The sequence below is a fragment of the Xenopus laevis genome, chromosome 3L, assembly GCF_017654675.1.
Source record: "Xenopus laevis strain J_2021 chromosome 3L, Xenopus_laevis_v10.1, whole genome shotgun sequence".
NCBI lineage: Eukaryota > Metazoa > Chordata > Amphibia > Anura > Pipidae > Xenopus > Xenopus laevis.
The window spans coordinates 159,584,821-159,610,589 of record NC_054375.1 but is presented as its reverse complement, the minus strand read 5'-3'; the positions used below and the strand labels follow the sequence as shown (position 1 = coordinate 159,610,589).

Below are 25,769 nucleotides of genomic sequence, written 5' to 3'. Positions count from 1 at the left end.
TAGGTTAATCCCGGTGCTTCTGTAGGGGCTCAGTGCAAGAGAAACAGGGGTATTTGGCTAGCGATAGACTTTTGGATCAGAATGGTCACATGGTCCCCCCACTTGGATCTCTGGCTGGGGTACATGGATAGAGGCAGAGAATAAGCAGTTTGGGAAGGAAGAAGACATTGTGATTGTGTGAGGGCATAGAATATAGAAGAGTATATAGAATATATAGAAGAGATACACAACAGCTGAAGTCAAAAAAAGCAATATGCACAGGCAATTTATAGGGTCTCTTGCATTGGTCACGGTCTCTTGAATCTGGCGCAACATACAAGGTAACAATTATTATACACAGTATGATTTATAGTGAGCACTGTCACTGATAAATGAACACATACTATGAATCTGGCACCACAAACAAGGTAACAATTACTATTCCCGACACAGTATGATTTATAGTGAGCACTGTCACTGATAAATGAACACATATGATGAATCTGGCACCACAAACAAGGTAACAATTACTATTCCCGACACAGTATGATTTATAGTGAGCACTGTCACTGATAAATGAACACATATGATGAATCTGGCACCACAAACACGGTAACAATTTCTATCCCCGACAGTATAATTTATAGTGAGCACTGTCACTGATAAATTAACACATACGATGAATCTGGCACCACAGACAAGGTAACAATTACTATTCCCGACACAGTATGATTTATAGTGAGCACTGTCACTGATAAATGAACACATATGATGAATCTGGCACCACAGACAAGGTAATAACTATGCACAACACAATATGATTTATAGTGAGCACTGTCACTGATAAATGAACACATATGATGAATCTGGCACCACAAACAAGGTAACAATTACTATCCCCGACAGTATCATTTATAGTGAGCACTGTCACTGATAAATGAACACATACGATGAATCTGGCACCACAAACAAGGTAACAATTACTATTCCCGACACAGTATGATTTATAGTGAGCACTGTCACTGATAAATTAACACATATGATGAATCTGGCACCACAAACAAGGAAACAATTATTATACACAGTATGATTTATAGTGAGCACTGTCACTGATAAATTAACAGATATGATGAATCTGGCACCACAAACAAGGTAACAATTACTATCCCCGACAGTATCATTTATAGTGAGCACTGTCACTGATAAATTAACACATACGATGAATCTGGCACCACAAAAAGGTAACAATTTCTATCCCCGACAGTATAATTTATAGTGAGCACTGTCACTGATAAATTAACACATACGATGAATCTGGCACCACAGACAAGGTAACAATTACTATTCCCGACACAGTATGATTTATAGTGAGCACTGTCACTGATAAATGAACACATATGATGAATCTGGCGCAACATACAAGGTAATAACTATGCACAACACAATATGATTGATAGTGAGCACTGTCACTGATAAATGAAGGTATAAATGAGACAATTAGAGGTTTGGTGCATAGGGGCTGGTAATGAACACTCTGGTGAAGTTATTACTAATTGTGAGTTTGTACCAAAGTTACTACTACTTTCTCACTCTTCTTTACAGAATGCAAAGCTCAACAAGCCAGTCACTTGAGTGACCAATCACCTGCAGGCCCATAAAGTACCATTTTTGGAGTCCAACTCATCAATGAATAGTCCCCACAGTGAAAGGCAATTTGGAAAGGTGAGGACTGTACTCCATGTAAGGAAAGGCAAAGCGTCAAACGATGGGAATACTTTGGTATATACCCTCCATTATGTGTATAACCAGTGAGTACCAATGAGTGTTCATTATCAAACCCTTGTTAAACCCAGGGGAACCTAGAAGCTCCTTTGGATTTCCCAAACTTCCCCACTCAGGGCATTGGCTGCCCCCTTCACCGTCCAGGTAAAAAGAGCAAGTTGTTTGCGCAGGAGCCCCACATTGATATTCTCAGGACTGTTCTTCAGGTGATCAATCAGAGCTTGGAAAGTGTGTTCTCCCCGGCCAATCAGAATGTGCCGATATGGGAATTCAGTGGCAGAGGCATACTGGGACAGGAAATAGAATTCCACCTATAGAAACACAAGTAGGAAGAGAGAAGTTTGAGGATTAGTTAATAGACATAATAGCAACAGCATCACAATATACAATCTGTTGTCCAGACTTCTCCAGGCCAGAGGTTTTCCAGCTAAGGGGCCATATTGTAAGTCTACTAAAATATCATTTAAACAGGAGATAAACTGAACTATTGCTCACCCTCATGATGCGCACATTGAAGGACTGAATGAGTTTCTCGTTGCTCAGGTCTGATAGGCTGAGAGCCTTCCTCAGGGTCTGTGTTGCCCGTGTGTAGTCACCCCGGGCTGATGAAAGCCATTGGAGGGTGAGGCCTTGTTCCTGTGGGGTTGGGCAACATGATGAACAATTTGTTGTGGGGCAGTGTAATCCTGCCATTAGGTTTCTCCATTGTTTTCTAATTAGGGGAGTGTTTTGGCGGAGCTACAAGTTGAGTGAGTCAGAGATGTACCCCAATTTTTTTTAAATGTATGACATTTTGGACTTGGTTTATTCTTAGCATGAAGCCAACGGCCTTTTGTTCTTTTTCCTTTACAATTCAGGTATGAATTCATGCGTGGCAGAGAGGAGAGAGGCATCTGTGGCCTTGTAGGGACCCATGTTCCCATTTCCATACCAGTCTACCCAATCTCCTTAATAGGGTGTGCTTAGCTGACCTCTATGTGATCAACTTGGTTGGCTGACCTGAATAGGAGGGGATTGGCTCACCTGAATAGGTTGTGGTTGGCTCATCTGTATAGGAGAGGATTGACTCACCTGGAACTTGCTGCTGTATTGGTTCAAGTCTATCACATGCTGGAGAAGTTCGTTGTTATAAGCAGAATAATCCAGGGGTAGGATGTGATCATGGGAGAGTTTGATTAATATTAGTCCTACTACTTCTGCCATGCTGAGGGACACCGCAGCCAATCTGCCCCCCACCACATCATTGAGATTATTGTAATTATCAGATCGGCTGTCCAAGTACTGGTAAGGCTGCTCCATCTGCATGAAATGGGAGGAACCTGGGTCACTAACAGGTTCACACTATGACATTCATAGGCCAGCCTAAAAACGTTATGTAACTGCTGTGGGTGTAAGCACTTATGCCTAAATCTCACCTCTGCAAATGAAAGTTCCACTGCAGGTACCCCTCCAAATGCAGTAAAGGCAAAAGCACTGGTGTCCATCAAGAGAGGCTGCAAACTGGGGAGAAGAAACAAATTATATATGGAACAGACAGTAGGAGGAGCTAGAGGGACTGTTATATGGAACAGAAGGAGGAGCTAGAGGAGGGTTATATGGAACAGTAGGAGGAGCTAGAGGGAGGCTTATATGGAACAGAAAGAGGAGCTAGAGGAGGGTTATATGGAACAGACAGTAGGAGGAGCTAGAGGGAGGGTTATATGGAACAGATAGTAGGAGGAGCTAGAGGAAGGGTTATATGGAACAGTAGGAGGAGCTAGTGGGAGGGTAATATGGAACAGTAGGAGGAGCTAGAGGGAGGGAAATATGAAATAGAAGGAGGAGCTAGAGGGAGGGTTATATGAAATAGCAGGAGGAGATAGAGTAAGGGGTTATATGGAACAGTAGGAGGAGCTAAAGGAGGGTTATATGGAACAGACAGTAGGAGGAGCTAGAGGGAGGGTTATATGGAACAGTAGGAGGAGCTAGAAGGAGGGTTCTATGGAAGAGACAGAAGGAGGAGCTTTGGGAAGAGGTTATACAGAGCTGCTGGGAAATGGTGTCAGTGAGAGAGAGAGACTAACTCCTGGAGAATATATATGAGCCACTTACTCTTCTGTTTCCCACATTTTATTTTTGGACACAGCATTTTCATAGATATTTTGCTGGCTGCGCCGAGGGTTCTCTACCTGTGAATCAGAGAATATTGCACAGATGCATCACTCATTTTCCAGACTATCCTGCTGTGGGACCTGGAACTCTGGAATATCATTATGCCCTACTCTTATTGTGCTGGGGAACCCATTCTTGCTTAGGGTTGTCTCCTTTGTCTCAATCAAAATCCACTCTTAATCCTTCTCCACTCTTACTATTCCCATCCTTTCCCTCCATCCACTCTTTCTCTTCTTTCATCCAACTCCTATTTCCACTTCTCCCATGTTCCACCTTTGCCTTCCTTCCACCATTAACAAATGATTGTGTATCATCTACACTTACCTGCTTTATTATGTTCTTGATTAAGCTCTTGAATAGCGGACTTGTCCTGGCAATAAACCTCTCATCTCCTGAATACAAGAACACACGTGTATTAATAAGGAATCAGCAGGAAAATCCCAAGGGCAATTGTAGTTATCTGGAGCAATTCTGGCCTGATTTACATCTAGGGATGCCGCTAGTAAATCTAGGTGCGGCAAAATACATTATGGCATCATGGTGTCTGTAACATAGATTGTAAGAGATATGCATGAGTGTGTATGTAAGTAGTATGTAGTATAAATCCAAACCTACATTACCTAGAACTGCAGAATCAACACTGACATAGGCAGCTGCCTTCAGGTGCAACATGCTGAGATACCCCTGGAACACAGAGAAAACCTCTCACACTGAGTCCAGCCAATAGGATAAAGCATATGAATATGGCACAGGCATACCTCTAGCCACTCTGTGGCACCAATGCTTCCAAAATCTCCAGCATCCCAACTAACAAAGAGTAAGCTGCGGCGAGGCTTGAACCCTTGAACATAAAAACACAGATATAAAATACCCAAATCCTCTCATCCGTTCCTGTGGCACTCTTAGATGTTCCAGTACTCACCATTATGGACCATCATGGATATAGTACGTGCCAATTCTAACAAGATGGCGGTGCCTACTGCCGACTTAGCGGCCCCTGGACCCAAAGAGTCTCTCTGAGCTCCAACAACAATGTAATGTTCTGAGAGAATGAGGAGAAGAGAGAAGTCACAGAGGGAAAGAATTCTGTTTTCAAATTCGGCTCAATCTAAGCTGTTTCCTTACCTGGCTCAACGAGTCCCGTCAAACTGCCAAACACATTTATAAGTTCCACACTGCGTTTCACATTCTTAACTACAAGGCGCAAGTTCAGTTTAGGATTCTTAAACTTTGAAAAGATGGAGTCTGCGTTGCTGAATGAGGGATACTGGACACCAATGAGCTTCCTGATAAGTTGGAGAAGGGGGAAATGTAATTAAATGGAGAAGCAACTCAAACCTTCCCTTGTCTCCTCACTCACTGAATCACTATCCCCAACCCCAAAGCTCAACCCAGAACAGGTCGTTCTTTACTGGTCCCATGTCTTAAACCCAAGAACAAGAGGAACAAGAAGGGGAAAGTAGAACAATGAACAAGAACATCTTGGACAAGAATATCAGTTCCATGGGAAAGGCAGTGATTTTTGGACTGTGCAATGTGCATGAAAGAGAGGGGGGGACGTGAATGTTGGGGAAACACATTCATACTGCTGCTTGATTTCCACCACCTCTGAAACGTAAACTAGGGGTGCTCAGAACTCTGTACCACTAGACTGAAACTGTGACATTTGTATAAAGGACAAGGAATACAAGAATGTCAAAGGAGCCTTGAAAGTGAGTGGGTACCCGGACTGGGCCAGACCAGCACACAGAAAGGTGGCACATACCAGCTTAAATAAAAGACCCAATACCAAAGCAACAGGAAAGTAATGAGGTGTCATGAGGAGTGCTCAGATCTGTACATTGGGGCCAATAAACAACCACTCAGTAAGAGAATGGCCCAACATTGGTGGGTAACTCCTCAAGGCAAGACTCTACATCTAAAGTAAAAGGGACCCTCCATTGAGGACAACAATGTGCATTTTGTGCACCAAGCATAAAGACAGATGAGTTTGAAAGAGACATTCTGGTACCAGCTAATCACTGATATCTACAAAGCACTGACTATATTTCTATGGGTCGGTGCCAGTTGGCTCCAACAGTTGGTGCCACCTTGATATCAGTCCTACATGTGTAACAGATATCAGCACATGGAGTTGCCTGTACCATGTTCATTAGCAGTGTTCTAAAGTGGGCAGATGATTGGGAACCAGTACCTAAACAGTTTCCGTGCAGTTTCGCTGCTGATTGGCTGAGCAGGTATTTTGGGAAGTCCTGCTGATTTCATGGGTGGGAACTGTGTATGGTTGAAAGAAGGGAATCCTGGAGAATTTGGATCTCCAGTGCCAAGATGGACCTGAAATGAGAATCAAGATGAAGGGACTACGCTCTGTGGGCACTTAGGATAAAGTGGTTAAGGAGGAATATCCTGGGGGGTAAAGTAAGCTGTGGCTTAAAGGAGGGGGTATATTTTGCTGAGATCTAGGATAAAGGGGATAGAGGAGAGGGGTTGGGCACTTACATGTCCATACACAGCAAAGTCATTGGGTGATTCGGGGTAAATCAGGACTCCAGCTGCACCCGCAGCCTCTGCATTAGCCACCTAAAATAACAGACCGTACATATTAATCTTAATCTCTATGGGACCCTGATATTCTGCTGTGACTAGCCCAAAATACTTTCTTTCTGTCAAAACATGGCAGTCTGGATGCCTCATTCTGCTCTAAGAGTTTGGGGACTGTTAGCATTTTCCCATGACTCCCTCTAGGTGCGTCTCTAGCCTGGTACATGATATAACTCCCTGCACCCTTCACTATAACCATAATTAGGAAGAAATTGCCATTTCCCTGGGCATTTGTACCCAGCTTGTTCCCTGGCTGCTCTGTGCCTAATGATACCCTATGGGATATATACTCTCCACCCAGCAGCCCCACCCACAATCTGTATGAGAATTATATTGGCCATTATAGTGCCCAGCAGCAATAATACCAAGCTGTATCCACTCACCTTCTGGGCAAAGCTGATAAATCCCGTACGGACAATGACCAGCTGCTCCTTAGGATCCAGTCCCAGTTCTGCCAACCTCTGGAAATCCTCTCTCCGGCCATACTGGGCATACAGCAAGCCCCCCTGTGTGCAAACACTTGGCTGAGTGTGATCATGTACTGTGCAACCTATCTATCCTCACTCCTGCATGCACATGAACTCTGATAGGCTTGTACTCCCACTCACACACACACTTGTACCATCAATCTTACATAGATCACAGGCCGGCACTCACACTCATGAGTTCTCACATGGCAGCACCAATAAAGGGCAAAATTAATTCTATTACCGACACGTCTCCCTCTGTGCTGTATGGACAGTACACGTCTGAGTCACCCATCTCAATACTCTCTTTTGTTGTCCCATTCACCGTCACCTCCAGGAAACTGGGGCGCTTCCTGAAATATTACAACCAATCAGTGAACGGGTAAAATCTAGGATTAGGGCGGATGATCTGTGGGGATCTGTTTTGGAAATAAGGGCGAAGAATCTGTTTGCAGAATGATAAGGAGAACAGTCTGTAGGATCTGTTTGAGGAAGGATAGGGGAGAACAGTCTGTAGGATCTGTTTGGGGAAGGATAAGGGGGAACAGTCTGTATGATCTGTTTGGGGAAGGATAAGGGGGAACAGTCTGTATGATCTGTTTGGGGAAGGATAAGAGGGAACAGTCTGTATGATCTGTTTGGGGAAGGATAAGGGGGAACAGTCTGTAGGGATGTGTTTGGGGAAGGATAAGGGGGAACAGTCTGTAGGATCTGTTTGAGGAAGGATAGGGGGGAACAGTCTGTAGGGTCTATTTGGGGAAGGATAAGGGGGAACAGTCTGTAGGGTCTATTTGGGGAAGGATAGGGGGGAACAGTCTGTAGGGATGTGTTTGGGGAAGGATAAGGGGGAACAGTCTGTAGGATCTGTTTGAGGAAGGATAGGGGGGGACAGTCTGTAGGGTCTATTTGGGGAAGGATAAGGGGGAACAGTCTGTAGGGATGTGTTTGGGGAAGGATAAGGGGGAACAGTCTGTAGGATCTGTTTGAGGAAGGATAAGGGGGAACAGTCTGTAGGATCTGTTTGGTGAAGGATAAGGGGAAACTGTCTGTAGGATCTGTTTGCGAAATGAAAGATGTGAACAGTCTGTAGGGATCTGTTAGGAAAGTATAACGGAGGACAGTCTGTAGTATCTATTTGGGGAAGGTAGAACAGTCTGTAGGGACTGTTTGTGGAAGGATAGGTGGGAACAGTCTGTAGGATCTGTATGGGGAAGGATGGGGGTGGAATAGTCTGTAGGGTCTGTGTGGGGAAGGATAGGGGGAACAATGTGTAGAATCTGTTTTAGGAAGGATAAGGGTGAACAGTCTGTAGGATCTGTTTGGGCGAAGGTGGAACAGTCTGTAGGGTCTGTTTGTGGAAGGATAGGGGGAAACAATCTGTAGGATCTGTATGGGGAAGGATAGGGGGGAACAGTCTGTAGGGATTTGTTTGGGGAAGGATAAGGTCGGAACCGTCTGTAGGGATCTGTTGGGGAAGGGGAAACAGTCTGTAGGATCTGTTTGGGGAAGGATAAGGGAGGACAGTCTGTAGGATCTATTTGGGGAAGGTGGACCAGTCTGTAGGGATCTGTTTGGGTAGGGATAAAGGGGAATAGTCTGTAGGGATCTGCTTGGGTAGGGATAAAGGGGAATAGTCTGTAGAATTTGTTTGGGGAAGGATGGGGGGGCAGTGTTTAGTGTCTGTTTGAGGAAGGGTAGGGGGAACAGTCTGTAGGATCTGATCCTAGTGGGCAGGCCCAGGGGTAACATTTACCTGTCTGGAAACGGCAGCTCTGCAAAGTGACTTTCTACCCATGTGTGATCCAGATAGAAGGTCTTCAGCTTCTCCAGCACCATCTGAGCCAGTGCCCTGTCCTCTTCTGATCCGGCCGCGTGTGGCCCCTCACTCACCATCCTGTACATCAACAAACCCTGTCAGTCTGTATCACTCTACTGAGAACTAGACACAGCAGTACAACCCCACACTAGCTTACTGTAATGAATTGAGATGTAATGATAGAAGTGCTTAGTGCTATTATAATCATATGCTCAGATCAATTTAGCACCAACATACAATTCATGGTATTACAATCCATTGTGTTATATACAAATAATTAAAATGATTAAAGTGCTTAAGTGCTATAAATGAGGTGCTGTGACTTTAAATAAAATGTATCTACTCACAACTGATGAATAATCTAAAAGTTCCTGGTTCTTATAGGAATTAAAGCAGAGATATTTTAATTTTAGTCTTTAAGCATTAATTTTAAGTTCTAATTCTATTCAAACTTTAAACTTTAATCTTATTTCAGGTTTGTTATACCCTTATTTTATTTGCATTTACTGTGTTGTAATTAAGATTGTTTTTATTTAGACAATGGTTTGTATAACATCTCACATATTATGACATCACCATGTTCACTTAACTACATAGCTTAATTGTTCTATTGTATTGGTACTGAAAAATAACTTACTGTAATGTAATCTGTTAATGATCAATAAAAAGAGATAAACCACGTGTGATGTCCCAGGGCTCAGAACAACACAGTCAGTATCTACAGGACAACTCCACCTCTAGACTATTCTCTCATTTCTAACTTTTATTTATGAATTGCTGACTCTTTATTTCTAATTGTTTGATACCATGAACTCACTTTAAACTTATAACTACAGCACTAGCACCTTATTTAATTCCTATAAGAACCAGGAACTTTTAGATTATTCATCAGTTGTGAGTAGATACATTTTATTTAAAGTCACAGCACCTCATTTATAGCACTTAAGCACTTTAATCATTTTAATTATTTGTATATAACACAATGGATTGAAATACCATGAATTGTATGTTGGTGCTAAATTGATAGAGAACTGAGCATATGATTATAATAGCACTGAGCACTTATATCATTACATCTCAATTCATTTCAGTAATGTAGTGTGTCCTATTCTGCTTTATATCCCTATACACAGCCTGAAATTGGGTAATACTAGTGAGTGAACATTAATTACAAGTCAACTATATTTTTGTTTGTGATCAAAGTCTGTGTCACTGTATCACCCTATAGGGGGCGGGACTTTCCTTCTGTCTGTGTCACTGTATCACCCTGCAGGGGGCGGGACTCTCCTTCTGTCTGTGTCACTGTATCACCCTGCAGGGGGCGGGACTCTCCTTCTGTCTGTGTCACTGTATCACCCTGCAGGGGGCGGGACTCTCCTGTCTGTGTCACTGTATCACCCTGCAGGGGGCGGGACTCTCCTTCTGTCTGTGTAACTGTATCACCCTGCAGGGGGAAGGACTCTCCTTCTGTCTGTGTTACTGTATCACCCTGCAGGGGGAGGGACTCTCCTTCTGTCTGTGTCACTGTATCACCCTGCAGGGGGCGGGACTCTCCTTCTGTCTGTGTTACTGTATCACCCTGCAGGGCGAGGGACTCTCCTTCTGTCTGTGTCACTGTATCACCCTGCAGGGGGAGGGACTCTCCTTCTGTCTGTGTCACTGTATCACCCTGCAGGGGGAGGGACTCTCCTTCTGTCTGTGTTACTGTATCACCCTGCAGGGGGAGGGACTCTCCTTCTGTCTGTGTTACTGTATCACCCTGCAGGGCGAGGGACTCTCCTTCTGTCTGTGTCACTGTATCACCCTGCAGGGGGAGGGACTCTCCTTCTGTCTGTGTCACTGTATCACCCTGCAGGGGGAGGGAGTCTCCTTCTGTCTGTGTCACTGTATCACCCTGCAGGGGGAGGGACTCTCCTTCTGTCTGTGTCACTGTATCACCCTGCAGGGAGAGGGACTCTCCTTCTGTCTGTGTCACTGTATCACCCTGCAGGGGGAGGGACTCTCCTTCTGTCTGTGTCACTGTATCACCCTGCAGGGGGAGGGACTCTACTTCTGTCTGTCTCACTATCACCCTGCAGGGGGCGGGACTCTCCTTCTGTCTGAGTTACTGTATCACCCTGCAGGGGGAGGGAGTCTCCTTCTGTCTGTGTCACTGTATCACCCTGCAGGGGGTGGGACTCTCCTTCTGTCTGTGTTACTGTATCACCCTGCAGGGGGAGGGAGTCTCCTTCTGTCTGTGTCACTGTATCACCCTGCAGGGGGCGGGACTCTCCTTCTGTCTGTGTTACTGTATCACCCTGCAGGGGGAGGGAGTCTCCTTCTGTCTGTGTCACTGTATCACCCTGCAGGGGGAGGGACTCTCCTTCTGAAGGGGTCACTGTATCACCCTGCAGGGGGAGGGACTCTCCTTCTGTCTGTGTCACTGTATCACCCTGCACGGGGAGGGACTCTCTTTCTGTCTGTGTCACTGTATCACCCTGCAGGGGGAGGGACTCTCCTTCTGTCTGTGTCACTGTATCACCCTGCAGGGGAGGGACTCTCCTTCTGTCTGTGTCACTGTATCACCCTGCAGGGGGAGGGACTCTCCTTCTGTCTGTCTCACTGTATCACCCTGCAGGGGGAGGGACTCTCCTTCTGTCTGTGTCACTGTATCACCCTGCAGGGGGAGGGACTCTCCTTCTGTCTGTGTCACTGTATCACCCTGCAGGGGGAGGGACTCTCCTTCTGTCTGTGTCACTGTATCACCCTGCAGGGGGAGGGACTCTCTTTCTCTCTGTGTCACTGTATCACCCTGCAGGGGGAGGGACTCTCCTTCTGTCTGTGTCACTGTATCACCCTGCAGGGGGAGGGACTCTCCTTCTGTCTGTGTCACTGTATCACCCTGCAGGGGGAGGGACTCTCCTTCTGTCTGTGTCACTGTATCACCCTGCAGGGGGAGGGACTCTCCTGTCTGTGTCACTGTATCACCCTGCAGGGGGAGGGACTCTCCTTCTGTCTGTGTCACTGCATCACCCTGCAGGGGGAGGGACTCTCCTTCTGTCTGTGTCACTGTATCACCCTGCAGGGGGAGGGACAGACACCCAGAAGTACTATCTCTTTACATCACCTGATGACATCATTAATCATCTGACCATCCCGCAGGTATTTCCTGAGTAGGTCTCTGAGGTCGTTCCAGTCCATGTTGGTGGGGTCTTGTTGGTCCCATGATTCATAGGGGTCTTTATCTTGGGACAGCTCTGCTGTGTTATAGTCACATGAGGCGCAGGGTCTCCTTGTTGCCACAAACCCCAGTATAAAGGCTGTAGGACACAATGAAACAAGGGCTCGATAAAGGTACTGGTCACCTATCTCCCACTTTATTCAGTGACAATGACTGAGAGTGAGGGTTTCCCTGCTGGTAATAAATAGAACATCCCGACCTTCATGATAAATATTCCCCACCAACTTCCAACGGAAAACTCCCTTCTGACCCCAAAATGGAAACCAGACCAGTCCTTGGATAAAATCAGTAAAAAGGCATCCGTCCCTTCCTTATACCTGTCTAATGTATGTGTAACTTTATTTGTACCTGTCTAATGTATGTAAGTGCCAGTACAACTTCTTCCCACAACAACTATTTTACTCCCTAATGTGGAACCTTAAATACAGAACCCCATGAGAGAATGTACCCCCACCCTCTGCCCCCACTTTCCTATGTACAAAGGGAGGTTGGTGGTGGGCAGTTGATGAGACCAGCGGGCGCCCAATACAAACACAACCCTATTGATCTGTATGTGGCACAAGACACTCGGTCTGCCCAATGTTTGTACACGGGGGAGGGGTAGAGATTGGGAAATCACACTATAAACACACCCACGTGCAACATTCTATCACTCACATCCAGCTGCGTATAGTAGTACTGAGTCTCTCATATCACTTACACACAGACTTATCAGTGAGTTTAGGGGTAACTGTGGGGGAAGGGTAACCTACAGGCAGTCTATACAGTAAGTAGCAGACAGTTGTATGTGGAGGAGGGGGGATTCCATCAGCATGACTGTAGAGGAGCCCCACACTTGGGCATTTATGGGGGCAAATGGTACAGCCCGTATAATATACTGACCCACAAACGCTACAAGAACGATGCCGATGATGTATTTCTGGAGGGTGGGCGACAGTCGAGAGGTTTTCTTTCTCCCATGTGAGTTATTGGGGTTTCCTGACGGCTCCTCAATGTGCAGTTCCTCCTCATCCTCCGCCCCACGGTAGATTGAATAGGAGGCCCCCTGCATGGGGAGCTGGAGAAACACATACAGTAGAGTTTATATGACACTGCCCCCCTTGTCTTATCCACAAGCCCCTCATACACCCACATACACGTTAGAGTGTAAGCTCTGCAGGGGAGCCACTCACTCTGCCTGAAATATCCTGGTCTCCTGCAGGGGTAACACCTCTCTGGGAATTCAGCAATGTTATTGTAAGGGGTTATCCACTCTCAGTGTTCCGTTACAGCCCTTAAAGGGGAACTAACACTTAACAAACTGTTAAGCAAGAAATGCTGCAAATGATGATTTTGGGTTCTGTATCACCGGACCTGCAGCCCTTTAGCTGGGAAAACGTGTCAGGAAAGATTCCCCAGTGGCCACCATGTTTTTCTCTACTGATTCCCAGCACATGCTCTGTCATACTGTCACTCACCTGAGCTTAGGGACCACTCACACTGTATACAGTATATACTAGAGCAGTCCCAATGTACCGTATATATCATACATATACACCCCAATGTTTCTATATATCTGTAACCTTGTTATGAGCTAAGGGGGCCCAGTCTGAAGGTCAGTTAGGGGGAGATTTGGGGTGAGTGCTTATTTGTACCCTGGGTACCCCTGGAACTATAGCAGGGTGACTGTTACCCCAATGTTTCTATATATCTGTAATCTTGTTATGAGCTAAGGGGGCCCAGTCTGAAGGTCAGTTAGGGGGAGATTTGGGGTGAGTGCTTATTTGTACCCTGGGTACCCCTGGAACTATAGCAGGGTGACACCCCAATGTTTCTATATATCTGTAACCTTGTTATGAGCTAAGGGAACCTAGTCTGAAGGCCAGTTAGGGGGAGATTTGGGGTGAGTGTTTATTTGTACCCTGGGTACCCCTGGAACTATAGCAGGGTGACACCCCAATGTTTCTATATATCTGTAACCTTGTTATGAGCTAAGGGGGCCCAGTCTGAAGGTCAGTTAGGGGGAGATTTGGGGTGAGTGCTTATTTGTACCCTGGGTACCCCTGGAACTATAGCAGGGTGACACCCCAATGTTTCTATATATCTGTAACCTTGTTATGAGCTAAGGGGGCCCAGTCTGAAGGTCAGTTAGGGGGAGATTTGGGGTGAGTGTTTATTTGTACCCTGGGTACCCCTGGAACTATAGCAGGGTGACACCCCAATGTTTCTATATATCTGTAACCTTTTTATGAGCTAAGGGGGCCCAGTCTGTAGGTCAGTTAGGGGGAGATTTGGGGTGAGTGCTTATTTGTACCCTGGGTACCCCTGGAACTATAGCAGGGTGACACCCCAATGTTTCTATATATCTGTAACCTTGTTATGAGCTAAGGGGGCCCAGTCTGAAGGCCAGTTAGGGGGAGATTTGGGGTGAGTGTTTATTTGTACCCTGGGTACCCCTGGAACTATAGCAGGGGGACACCCCAATGTTTTTATATATCTGTAACCTTGTTATGAGCTAAGGGGGCCCAGTCTGAAGGTCAGTTAGGGGGAGATTTGGGGTGAGTGTTTATTTGTACCCTGGGTACCCCTGGAACTATAGCAGGGTGACTGTTACCCCAATGTTTCTATATATCTGTAACCTTGTTATGAGCTAAGGGGGCCCAGTCTGAAGGTCAGTTAGGGGGAGATTTGGGGTGAGTGTTTATTTGTACCCTGGGTACCCCTGGAACTATAGCAGGGTGACACCCCAATGTTTCTATATATCTGTAACCTTGTTATGAGCTAAGGGGGCCCAGTCTGAAGGTCAGTTAGGGGGAGATTTGGGTGAGTGCTTATTTGTACCCTGGGTACCCCTGGAACTATAGCAGGGTGACACCCCAATGTTTCTATATATCTGTAACCTTGTTATGAGCTAAGGGGGCCCAGTCTGAAGGCCAGTTAGGGGAGATTTGGGGTGAGTGTTTATTTGTACCCTGGGTACCCCTGGAACTATAGCAGGGTGACACCCCAATGTTTCTATATATCTGTAACCTTGTTATGAGCTAAGGGGACCCAGTCTGAAGGTCAGTTAGGGGGAGATTTGGGGTGAGTGCTTATTTGTACCCTGGGTACCCCTGGAACTATAGCAGGGTGACTGTTACCCCAATGTTTCTATATATCTGTAACCTTGTTATGAGCTAAGGGGGCCCAGTCTGAAGGTCAGTTAGGGGGAGATTTGGGGTGAGTGCTTATTTGTACCCTGGGTACCCCTGGAACTATAGCAGGGTGACACCCCAATGTTTCTATATATCTGTAACCTTGTTATGAGCTAAGGGGGCCCAGTCTGAAGGTCATTTAGGGGGAGATTTGGGGTGAGTAATTTTAGGGGTGTATTTATAGATTTGCTATGATTCCCCCTGACAGAGAAAACTTGCAGCAGATTCAAATCAATGAGAAAACAGTAATTTATGGTTGATCTTGTGATAAATGAGATTCAATTCTCTTAATTCAGTTCTTCCCATAGACTTGAATGTTGATTTCATGGGATAATCAGGGAGATAGGTCTGTACTGAATGTGGCCCCATGTCTATAACTAAGGCTGAAATAACAAAGCACCCCCTGATTAGTCTATGACTGCTGCCAGTACACAGAAAGATATTCCAGTATTGCCCCATTGGTACTAGCAGTGCCCCAGTCATTACTAGAGGAGCGGTACCATGTTGTGGAATAGAGAGAAGGTCCATTTCTCACACTACAGACTTCAGCTCCCACACACTTGCCAATGGCTGACTGGATTGGTCCCACCTCATCACCTTAAGATCCAGTCAGATTAGGGTCACTTACCTTTATGGATTTGCCCCTGCTCTCTTCAACACCCGCCATTTCTCCCTGGATGCCTCTCCCATAGGATTACATATATCTGCACAGGGCACCCCCTTACATTCCAACTAGCCAATGGGAACAATTAAAAAGTACGCCATTGATTCCCATTGGAAGTACCAACCAAAGGCTCAATAATAGACTTTTCCCTCAAGCAGTCAGCTGAGGTTTGGGGCAGGGATACCCGACTCATTATACACAGCCAGTCCCAGGATATTGGGGCAGACTGGAAAGTTATTTTTGGGGTGAGTGTATAAATGATCAGTGTAAAAATATAAATATTACTTTACTGAACACAGAATGGCACAGGGGACAAGAGGAATCCACTCAGACCTTTCAGGCAGAAAGGAGACCTCACCATCAGCATAGGAAGGGGTTCTTTACTGTAAGGGCAGTCAGGTTATGGGATTCCCTACCAAGAGAGGGGGAATGAGTGATTCATTGGTGGGGAGGAAAGGAGATCTCACCATCAGCATAGGAAGGGGTTCTTTACTGTAAGGGCAGTCAGGTTATGGGATTCCCTACCAAGAGAGGGGAATGAGTGATTCATTGGTGGGGAGGAAAGGAGATCTCACCATCAGCATAGGAAGGGGTTCTTTACTGTAAGGACAGTCAGGTTATGGGATTTCCTACCAAGAAAGGGGAATGAGTGATTCATTGGTGGGGAGGAAAGGAGATCTCACCATCAGAATAGGAGGGGGTTCTTTACTGTAAGGACAGTCAGGTTGTGGGATTCCCTACCAAGAGAGGGGAATGAGTGATTCATTGGTGGGGAGGAAAGGAGATCTCACCATCAGCATAGGAAGGGGTTCTTTACTGTAAGGGCAGTCAGGTTATGGGATTCCCTACCAAGAGAGGGGGAATGAGTGATTCATTGGTGGGGAGGAAAGGAGATCTCACCATCAGCATAGGAGGGGGTTCTTTACTGTAAGGACAGTCAGGTTGTGGGATTCCCTACCAAGAGAGGGGAATGAGTGATTCATTGGTGGGGAGGAAAGGAGATCTCACCATCAGTATAGGAAGGGGTTCTTTACTGTAAGGACAGTCAGGTTATGGGATTCACTACCAAGAGAGGGGAATGAGTGATTCATTGGTGGGGAGGAAAGGAGATCTCACCATCAGTATAGGAAGGGGTTCTTTACTGTAAGGTCAGTCAGGTTATGGGATTCCCTACCAAGAGAGGGGAATGAGTGATTCATTGGTGGGGAGGAAAGGAGATTTCACCATCAGCATAGGAAGGGGTTCTTTACTGTAAGGACAGTCAGGTTATGGGATTCCCTACCAAGAGAGGGGAATGAGTGATTCATTGGTGGGGAGGAAAGGAGATCTCACCATCAGCATAGGAAGGGGTTCTTTACTGTAAGGACAGTCAGGTTATGGGATTCCCTACCAAGAGAGGGGGAATGAGTGATTCATTGGTGGGGAGGAAAGGAGATTTCACCATCAGCATAGAAAGGGGTTCTTTACTGTAAGGGCAGTCAGGTTATGGGATTCCCTACCAAGAGAGGGGGAATGAGTTATTCATTGGTGGGGAGGAAAGGAGATCTCATCATCAGCATAGGAAGGGGTTCTTTACTGTAAGGACAGTCAGGTTATGGGATTCCCTACCAAGAGAGGGGAATGAGTGATTCATTGGTGGGGAGGAAAGGAGATCTCACCATCAGCATAGGAAGGGGTTCTCTTCAGGCGGGTACATAATGCAGAATAGTGGGCATGGGGGTAATATAAATGAATGGAAATGTCAGACTCACCTTTTGCTGTAGGAAGTCTCTGACTGTGTCCATGTCTCACACTGAGAGGAAAGGCAGACAAGACATATCAGTTAATGCAGCTGTGAGTCCCACCCAACGTGCCCACCCATACACACGCCCAGACACGGTCACACAGATACACGCGTGTCATGCCCTGGGCTCCTGCCCTCCCCCCTCTTGTTTTCAGAATTAAAAGATAAAGCCCATTATGTCAGGGAGCCAAGTAGCACACGGGCTAATCATAAAGGGTAAATAACCCTCTTGTTCTAACTGTCATTTATCCCAATCCCCTCTGGCAGATTCCATTTCCATAAGTTGCTACATGCCCAGGTGCAAGGGGCCCCGTACCCTACTCCTTGAGCCACGGGGGGCTGTTATATTTGTCCCATTTGTCTCATTCACTGTTTGTACTTCATTGATAATATTAATGACACACTGTCTCTACTTCCTTTGCATGGGGGAGTGTATTTCCAGGTACTCCTGTGACTGTCTCTACTTCCTTTGCACGAGGGAGTATATTTCCTGCTACTCATGTGACTGTCTCTACTTCCTTTGCACGAGGGAGTGTATTTCCTGCTACTCATGTGACTGTCTCTACTTCCTTTGCACGAGGGAGTGTATTTCCTGCTACTCATGTGACTCTCTCTACTTCCTTTGCACGGGGGAGTGTATTTCCTGGTACTCGTGTGAGTGTCTCTACTTCCTTTGCATGGGGGAGTGTATTTCCTGGTACTTGTGTGACTGTCTCTACTTCCTTTGCACGAGGGAGTGTATTTCCTGCTACTCATGTGACTCTCTCTACTTCCTTTGCAAGGGGGAGTGTATTTCCAGGTACTTGTGTGACTGTCTCTACTTCCTTTGCACAGGGAGTGTATTTCCTTGTTCTCCTGACTGTCTCTACTTCCTTTGTATGAGGGAGTGTATTTCTACTCTACTTCCTTTGCATGGTGTGTGTATTTCCTGGTACTCGTGTGACTGTCTCGACTTCCTTTGCACGGGGGAGTGTATTTCCTGGTACTCGTGATTGTCTTACTTTCTTTGCACGGGGGAGTGTATTTCCTGGTACTCATGTGACTGTCTCTACTTCCTTTGCACGGGGGAGTGTATTTCCTGGTACTCGTGTGAGTGTCTCTAGTTCCTTTGCATGGGGGAGTGTATTTCCTGGTACTTGTGTGACTGTCTCTACTTCCTTTGCACGAGGGAGTGTATTTCCTGCTACTCATGTGACTCTCTCTACTTCCTTTGCAAGGGGGAGTGTATTTCCAGGTACTTGTGTGACTGTCTCTACTTCCTTTGCACAGGGAGTGTATTTCCTGGTTCTCCTGACTGTCTCTACTTCCTTTGCATGAGGGAGTGTATTTCTACTCTACTTCCTTTGCATGGTGTGTGTATTTCCTGGTACTCGTGTGACTGTCTCTACTTCCTTTGCACGGGGGAGTGTATTTCCTGGTACTCATGATTGTCTTACTTCCTTTGCACGGGGGAGTGTATTTCCTGGTACTCATGTGACTGTCTCTACTTCCTTTGCACAGGGGAGTGTATTTCCTGGTACTCGTGTAACTGTGTCTGGTAATACTGAAACATGGCTGAATGAGTCACATGACTGGGCAGTTACCAGGGGGGGGGCTATACTTTGTTTGGGAGGAGCAGGGGCAATAGAAATGGGGGAGGGGTATCTATGTTTGTTCAGCGGGATCTAAAAGCCAAAATATAGGAGGACATGATTGGGGGAAATGATTGACTAAAGCTTTGTAGGTGGAGCTCTTCACTGATTATAAAGAATCCAGCAAATTAATAGTAGGAGTCACTATAGACCCCCTAATGTAAGTGGAGATGAGGGTTAAACTTGTTACATGACAATTTTATGGCCCAGAAAAAATGCTGTTCTGTATCTAGTGATCTCTAATGAGCCAGAACTTATAGCAAATGTGCAAGTCATTGAACCCCTGGGTAATAGTGACCATTGGAGAAGAGACGGTTAAGGGGAAATGATCACTATATATAAATATATAAGGGGATATGATCACTATATATAAATATATAAGGGGATATGATCACTATATATAAATATATAAGGGGGATATGATCACTATATATAAATATATAAGGGGATATGATCACTATATATAAATATATAGGGGGATATGATCACTATATATAAATATATAAGGGGGATATGATCACTATATATAAATATATAAGGGGGATATGATCACTATATATAAATATATAAGGGGGATATGATCACTATATTCTAAATATATAAGGGGATATGATCACTATATAAATATATAAGGGGATATGATCACTATATATAATATATAAGGGGATATGAACACTATATAAATATATAAGGGGGATATGATCACTATATATAAATATATAAGGGGGATATGATCACTATATTCTAATATATAAGGGGGATATGATCACTATATATAAATATATAAGGGGGATATGATCACTATATATAAATATATAAGGAGATATGATCACTATATATAAATATATAAGGGGATATGATCACTATATATAAATATATAAGGGGGATATGATCACTATATATAAATATATAAGGGGGATATGATCACTATATATAAATATATAAGGGGGATATGATCACTATATATAAATATATAAGGGGATATGATCACTATATATAAATATATAAGGGGGATATGATCACTATATATAAATATATAAGGGGATATGACCACTATATATAAATATATAAGGGGGATATGATCACTATATATAAATATATAAGGGGGATATGATCACTATATATAAATATATAAGGGGATATGATCACTATATATAAATATATAAGGGGGATATGATCACTATATATAATATATAAGGGGGATATGATCACTATATATAAATATATAAGGGGGATATGATCACTATATTCTAAATATATAAGGGGGATATGACACTATAATAATATATAAGGGGGATATGATCACTATATATAATATATAAGGGGATATGACCACTATATATAAATATATAAGGGGGATATGATCACTATATATAATATATAAGGGGGATATGATCACTATATATAAATATATAAGGGGGATATGATCACTATATATAAATATATAAGGGGGATATGATCACTATATATAAATATATAAGGGGGATATGATCACTATATATAAATATATAAGGGGGATATGATCACTATATATAAATATATAAGGGGATATGATCACTATATATAAATATATAAGGGGGATATGATCACTATATATAAATATATAAGGGGATATGACCACTATATATAAATATATAAGGGGGATATGATCACTATATATAATATATAAGGGGATATGATCACTATATATAAATATATAAGGGGATATGATCACTATATATAAATATATAAGGGGGATATGATCACTATATATAAATATATAAGGGGGATATGATCACTATATATAAATATATAAGGGGGATATGATCACTATATTCTAAATATATAAGGGGGATATGATCACTATATAAATATATAAGGGGATATGATACTATAATAAATAATATAGGGGGATATGATCACTATATAAATATATAAGGGGATATGATCACTATAATATAAATATATAAGGGGGATATGATCACTATTAATATATAAGGGGATATGATACTATATAAATTATAGGGGATATGATCACTATATATAAATATATAAGGGGGATATGATCACTATATATAATATATAAGGGGGATATGATCACTATATATAAATATATAAGGGGGATATGATCACTATATATAAATATATAAGGGGATATGATCACTATATATAAATATATAAGGGGGATATGATCACTATATATAAATATATAAGGGGATATGATCACTATATATAAATATATAAGGGGGATATGATCACTATATATAAATATATAAGGGGATATACACTATATATAAATATATAAGGGGGATATGATCACTATATATAAATATATAAGGGGATATGACCACTATATATAAATATATAAGGGGGATATGATCACTATATATAAATATATAAGGGGGATATGATCACTATATATAAATATATAAGGGGATATGATCACTATATATAAATATATAAGGGGGATATGATCACTATATATAAATATATAAGGGGGATATGATCACTATATATAAATATATAAGGGGGATATGATCACTATATTCTAAATATATAAGGGGGATATGATCACTATATAAATATATAAGGGGATATGAACACTATATATAAATATATAAGGGGTGATATGATAAATATATAAGGGGACCATATAATAATCTCTCTAATGCTTTATTTACCAGTATGACAAGAGGGCACCCATTCAGATAAGAAGAAAGGAGATTCTTAATATTCAGAGAGGGTTTAGTGGGAGATACATTAGGTACAAGAAGGGGTTGGATGTGTTGAGTAAGGGGCAGATTTATCAAGGGTCAAATTTCGAAGTGGAAAATACTTCGAAATTCGACCATCGAATTGAATACTACGAAATTCAAAGTCGAAATTGTGGGATTTTTTGCATCGTACGATTTTCCTTTGATGACAAAAAACCTAGGAACATGTTCTGGAAGGTCTCCATAGCAAACATAGCAAAGTATTGGCAAAGTATTGAAGTCGAAGGTTTTTTTAAAGAGACAGTACGTTGATTATTGAATGGTCGAATAGTCAAACGATCGAAGGTCGAAGTCAAAGTAGCCTATTCGATGGTTGAAGCATCCAAAAATTACTTTGAATTTCAAATTTTTTAACTTTGAAAATTCCCTCGATTTCCCTTTGAGCCTTGATGAATCTGCCCCTAAGTGTCACGTAAAAGTCCTTGGAAATCAGGTGGATCAGGAAGATTTCTTTCTATAACAAGCTACAAATACAATTTTGTTCAGTAGCAGCAGATCTCTCTCCCTCTGACTGTTACAAACTGTTTTTACAACATAAAACAACGTTATTATCATATTAAGATCATTTTCCTTTAATTGGTTCCTATTAAAATTACAGTATTTTGTTGGGTTTTACATCATTATTATTTAATTAATCATATTACAGTTATTTCATCATTCTATGTGGCCACGAGTCCTTCCCTGACAGACTTTTATTACTATACAAACTTCCCTTTTGTATCTATACTGGTAGTGAGTATTTAGCTATTGCTAATCACTTGCCCTTTTACTATACTGGTAGTGAGTATTTAGCTGCTGCTAATGACTTGGCCTCTTACTATACTGGTAGTGAGTATCTAGCTGCTGCTAATGACTTGGCCTCTTATTATAATGGTAGTGAGTATCTAGCTGCTTCTTGGCTTCTAATGACTTGGCCTCTTACTATACTGGTAGTGAGTATTTAGCTGCTGCTAATGACTTGGCCTCTTACTATACTGGTAGTGAGTATCTAGCTGCTGCTAATGACTTGGCCTCTTACTATACTGGTAGTGAGTATCTAGCTGCTGCTAATGATTGGCTGCTTACTATACTGGTAGTGAGTATCTAGCTGCTTCTTGGCTTCTAATGACTTGGCCTCTTACTATACTGGTAGTGAGTATTTAGCTGCTGCTAATGACTTGGCCTCTTACTATACTGGTAGTGAGTATCTAGCTGCTGCTAATGACTTGACTGCTTACTATAGTAGTAGTGAGTATCTAGCTGCTGCTAATGACTTGACTGCTTACTATACTGGTACTGAGTAGTTGATGCTAATGACTTGGGAGCTTACTATAGTAGTAGTGAGTATGTAGCTGGCAGAGTGTAGATATATATATATTTGTGGAGGAGCGAGTACGTGGGGCAGTTGTCAGTGATGTTATTGAGTGATGGGAGCAGTTGATAGGGAGCAGTTTCCAGTAGAGGGTGGGGGTGCCAGTAGATAAGGGTGCGGGGGCCGATTGGTTGGGAATTGCTGACTTGCACTTTTCCTGGAAGTCTCCGTTATTATCAGCCGTGGGGAGGGACAGGGAACTGAATGTGTCTGAACTGCACATCCCAAAAACAACCTGATATATCAGACTAATATTAACTGCCCTTTCCCTTGCCCCCCCCGGGGCCTGATATTATTGTTTAGTATTATGAACATAAGGCAATGGCCAGTGCCCCAGGTTTTGGTTAGAAATGGGGTAAGGCAGTGATTGGCTGGTATGAGTACAGTGCTGTGTATAAGCAACTTTAGGGACAGTGGGACCCCTGGATACACAGGTTATTAAGGTGCCCATTATATAGTGATTATATATAAATATATATATGAGAGTGTCATCACCCCAATCCTCCTCTATGGCCCACACCGATATAAATGAGACTCCTGCCCAATGGAAACATGTGGAATTCTGTCAGCACCTTCTCCCAGGCCACCGGAGCTCCTCACTCTCCCCCCATCAGGCTGCGCTGGGCAGATTCCCTACTGTTTGCCCTACACAAGGGGGCACTTTCATAATATCACAACAGCACCCACATAACCTATAAACCCCGGATGAACAACTAGACCCAGGGCAAACCATGCACCCAAAAACAACTCATCAGCACCCAGAAACAACTCATCAGCACCCAGAAACAATTTATCAGCACCCAGAAACAACTCATCAGCACCCAGAAACAACTCAACAGCACCTAAAAACAACTCATCAGCATATAACACAACTCATAAGCACCCAGAAACAACTTATCAGCACGCAGAAATAACTCATCAGCACCTAAAAACAACTCATCAGCACCCAGAAACAATTTATGAGCACCCAAAAACAACTCATCAGCACCCTTCCCATCCAAGACTGCCACCAAATAACACAAACAATAAAGAAATGTAAAGAGTAAAACATCTGTGATTAGAGGAATAAAAGGCTACAGAAGCCCAAAGACAGACAGATACCGACGCACTACAGACTGAGTGGCCACAGAGATTGACATGGGGTGTCACAGACGGACCTACACACCCAGCCATGTGGCCACGAGCCAGTGGAGGATGAGCCCCAAATACTAGAAAAAGAGAGGAAACTCCATGTCCTACTGGGAGAAGAGACAGTGACTATGGCTGCACAGTATGTAAGAGACTGTCATAGACTTAGAGAGACAGAACTTTCTCCCATCCCCCCCCCCATCCCCACCAAGCCCAGACTGACAGTTTGATCTATGGGTTTTATTTTATGGGGGGCCCTGACCACCATATCAATGTCCCACTGGCATTTACATGTCACCCAACTGACTGACCCACAAACGACAGCTTCATAAATACACACAGTGTGGGACCAGGAGACGTCTGAGAACAAAACAGCGACTGTATTTATGGGAGGGAAATATAAAGGGATGAAATACAGTATTTGGGGAATTAATATAAAGGGATGAAATACAGAAATATGAGTAAATGGAGGGCAGATATAGTTGGAGGTGCAAAAAAGGTAAAGTTACCCCTACACAGAGCAACTAAATATTCACAGGGTCACCAGGTCTTCACACTCACAAACAACTTTTACACTCAGGTTTAATAGAAAATACTTTACTGTAAAAACAATTTAGCAGTAACAACAGTGTTTAGAAGGACAATAAAGTGCACATATCAGTAATATATAATATACGTCCCCCCCACGGTGCACACAAGGCAGAAAAAGAGCAACAAGAAGCAGATACACCTGCCAAATAAATGAGAATGGCCCCAACATTTCGGCACAACACCTTTGTCAAGGGAATAACACACACACACACTTACCTCACTCCGTAGCTTTTAGGTTGGAAACTGAGTATAGACACACACAGACACACACACACACACACACACACACACATATACACAGACACACACACACAGACACACACACAAACACACACACAAACACAAAGGTGGGTGATGAAATAAAGCAAAGTCCAGGCAGGAGTCAGAGCAGTAAGTGACAGTTGTTGGTGTCGGAGAGATGAGACAATTTCCCATCAGTTCCCCCAATATGTCAGTGACACTTTGTTACTCTCCCACATACACTTCTCATACTCACACTCACACTCACTGCTGTCACTTATCTCATTATGTTACTTCTTCCTTTCTATGGACTTTACTTCTGCTCAGTTACACCTGCCCAATGGGCACAGACCAGGACTTTTAGGGCCAGTCCAGACGAGAAGATTTTGCAATGGCGAGTAGCGGCAACTAGTCGCTTGTTATGTCTCAGCATAGAAAG

At 43.5% G+C, this 25,769-nt stretch overlaps 1 protein-coding gene across 2 annotated transcripts; it reads right to left on the bottom strand.

Annotated features, from left to right (window-relative positions):
• Window positions 1-234: 234 nt before the first annotated feature.
• On the bottom strand, window positions 235-25,343 carry LOC108711816 (transferrin receptor protein 2). Of its 2 annotated transcripts, XM_018253889.2 has the most exons (19): window positions 25,307-25,343; window positions 17,605-17,645; window positions 12,899-13,073; window positions 11,903-12,095; window positions 8,734-8,874; window positions 7,225-7,333; window positions 6,897-7,019; window positions 6,412-6,492; window positions 6,107-6,246; window positions 5,038-5,198; window positions 4,835-4,954; window positions 4,671-4,753; window positions 4,533-4,596; window positions 4,237-4,304; window positions 3,853-3,929; window positions 3,177-3,261; window positions 2,833-3,060; window positions 2,257-2,397; window positions 235-2,072 (listed from the first exon to the last, which is right to left on the bottom strand). In XM_018253889.2, the coding sequence occupies exons 2-19, from the start codon at window positions 17,635-17,637 to the stop codon at window positions 1,839-1,841; spliced, it is 2,256 nt and encodes a 751-aa protein (XP_018109378.1). In that variant the 5' UTR covers window positions 17,638-17,645; window positions 25,307-25,343; the 3' UTR covers window positions 235-1,838. The 2 variants fall into 2 exon arrangements, with proteins under 2 accessions (XP_018109378.1, XP_041443345.1); XM_041587411.1 differs by lacking the exons at window positions 17,605-17,645; window positions 25,307-25,343 and adding an exon at window positions 15,818-15,910.
• Between the last annotated feature and the right edge of the window lie 426 nt (window positions 25,344-25,769).

Bases quoted from the DNA above. Each gene is read 5' to 3' on its own strand.
- LOC108711816 (XM_041587411.1), bottom strand. From the start codon at position 15,856: ATGGCGGGTGTTGAAGAGAGCAGGGGCAAATCCATAAAG. The intron at 7,334-8,733 runs GTAAATGTTACC...GTAATATTTCAG, and splicing joins GAGCTGCCGTTTCCAGACAG to GAAGCGCCCCAGTTTCCTGG. The intron at 6,247-6,411 runs GTAAGTGCCCAA...TTCTCATTTCAG, and splicing joins ACTTTGCTGTGTATGGACAT to GTCCATCTTGGCACTGGAGA.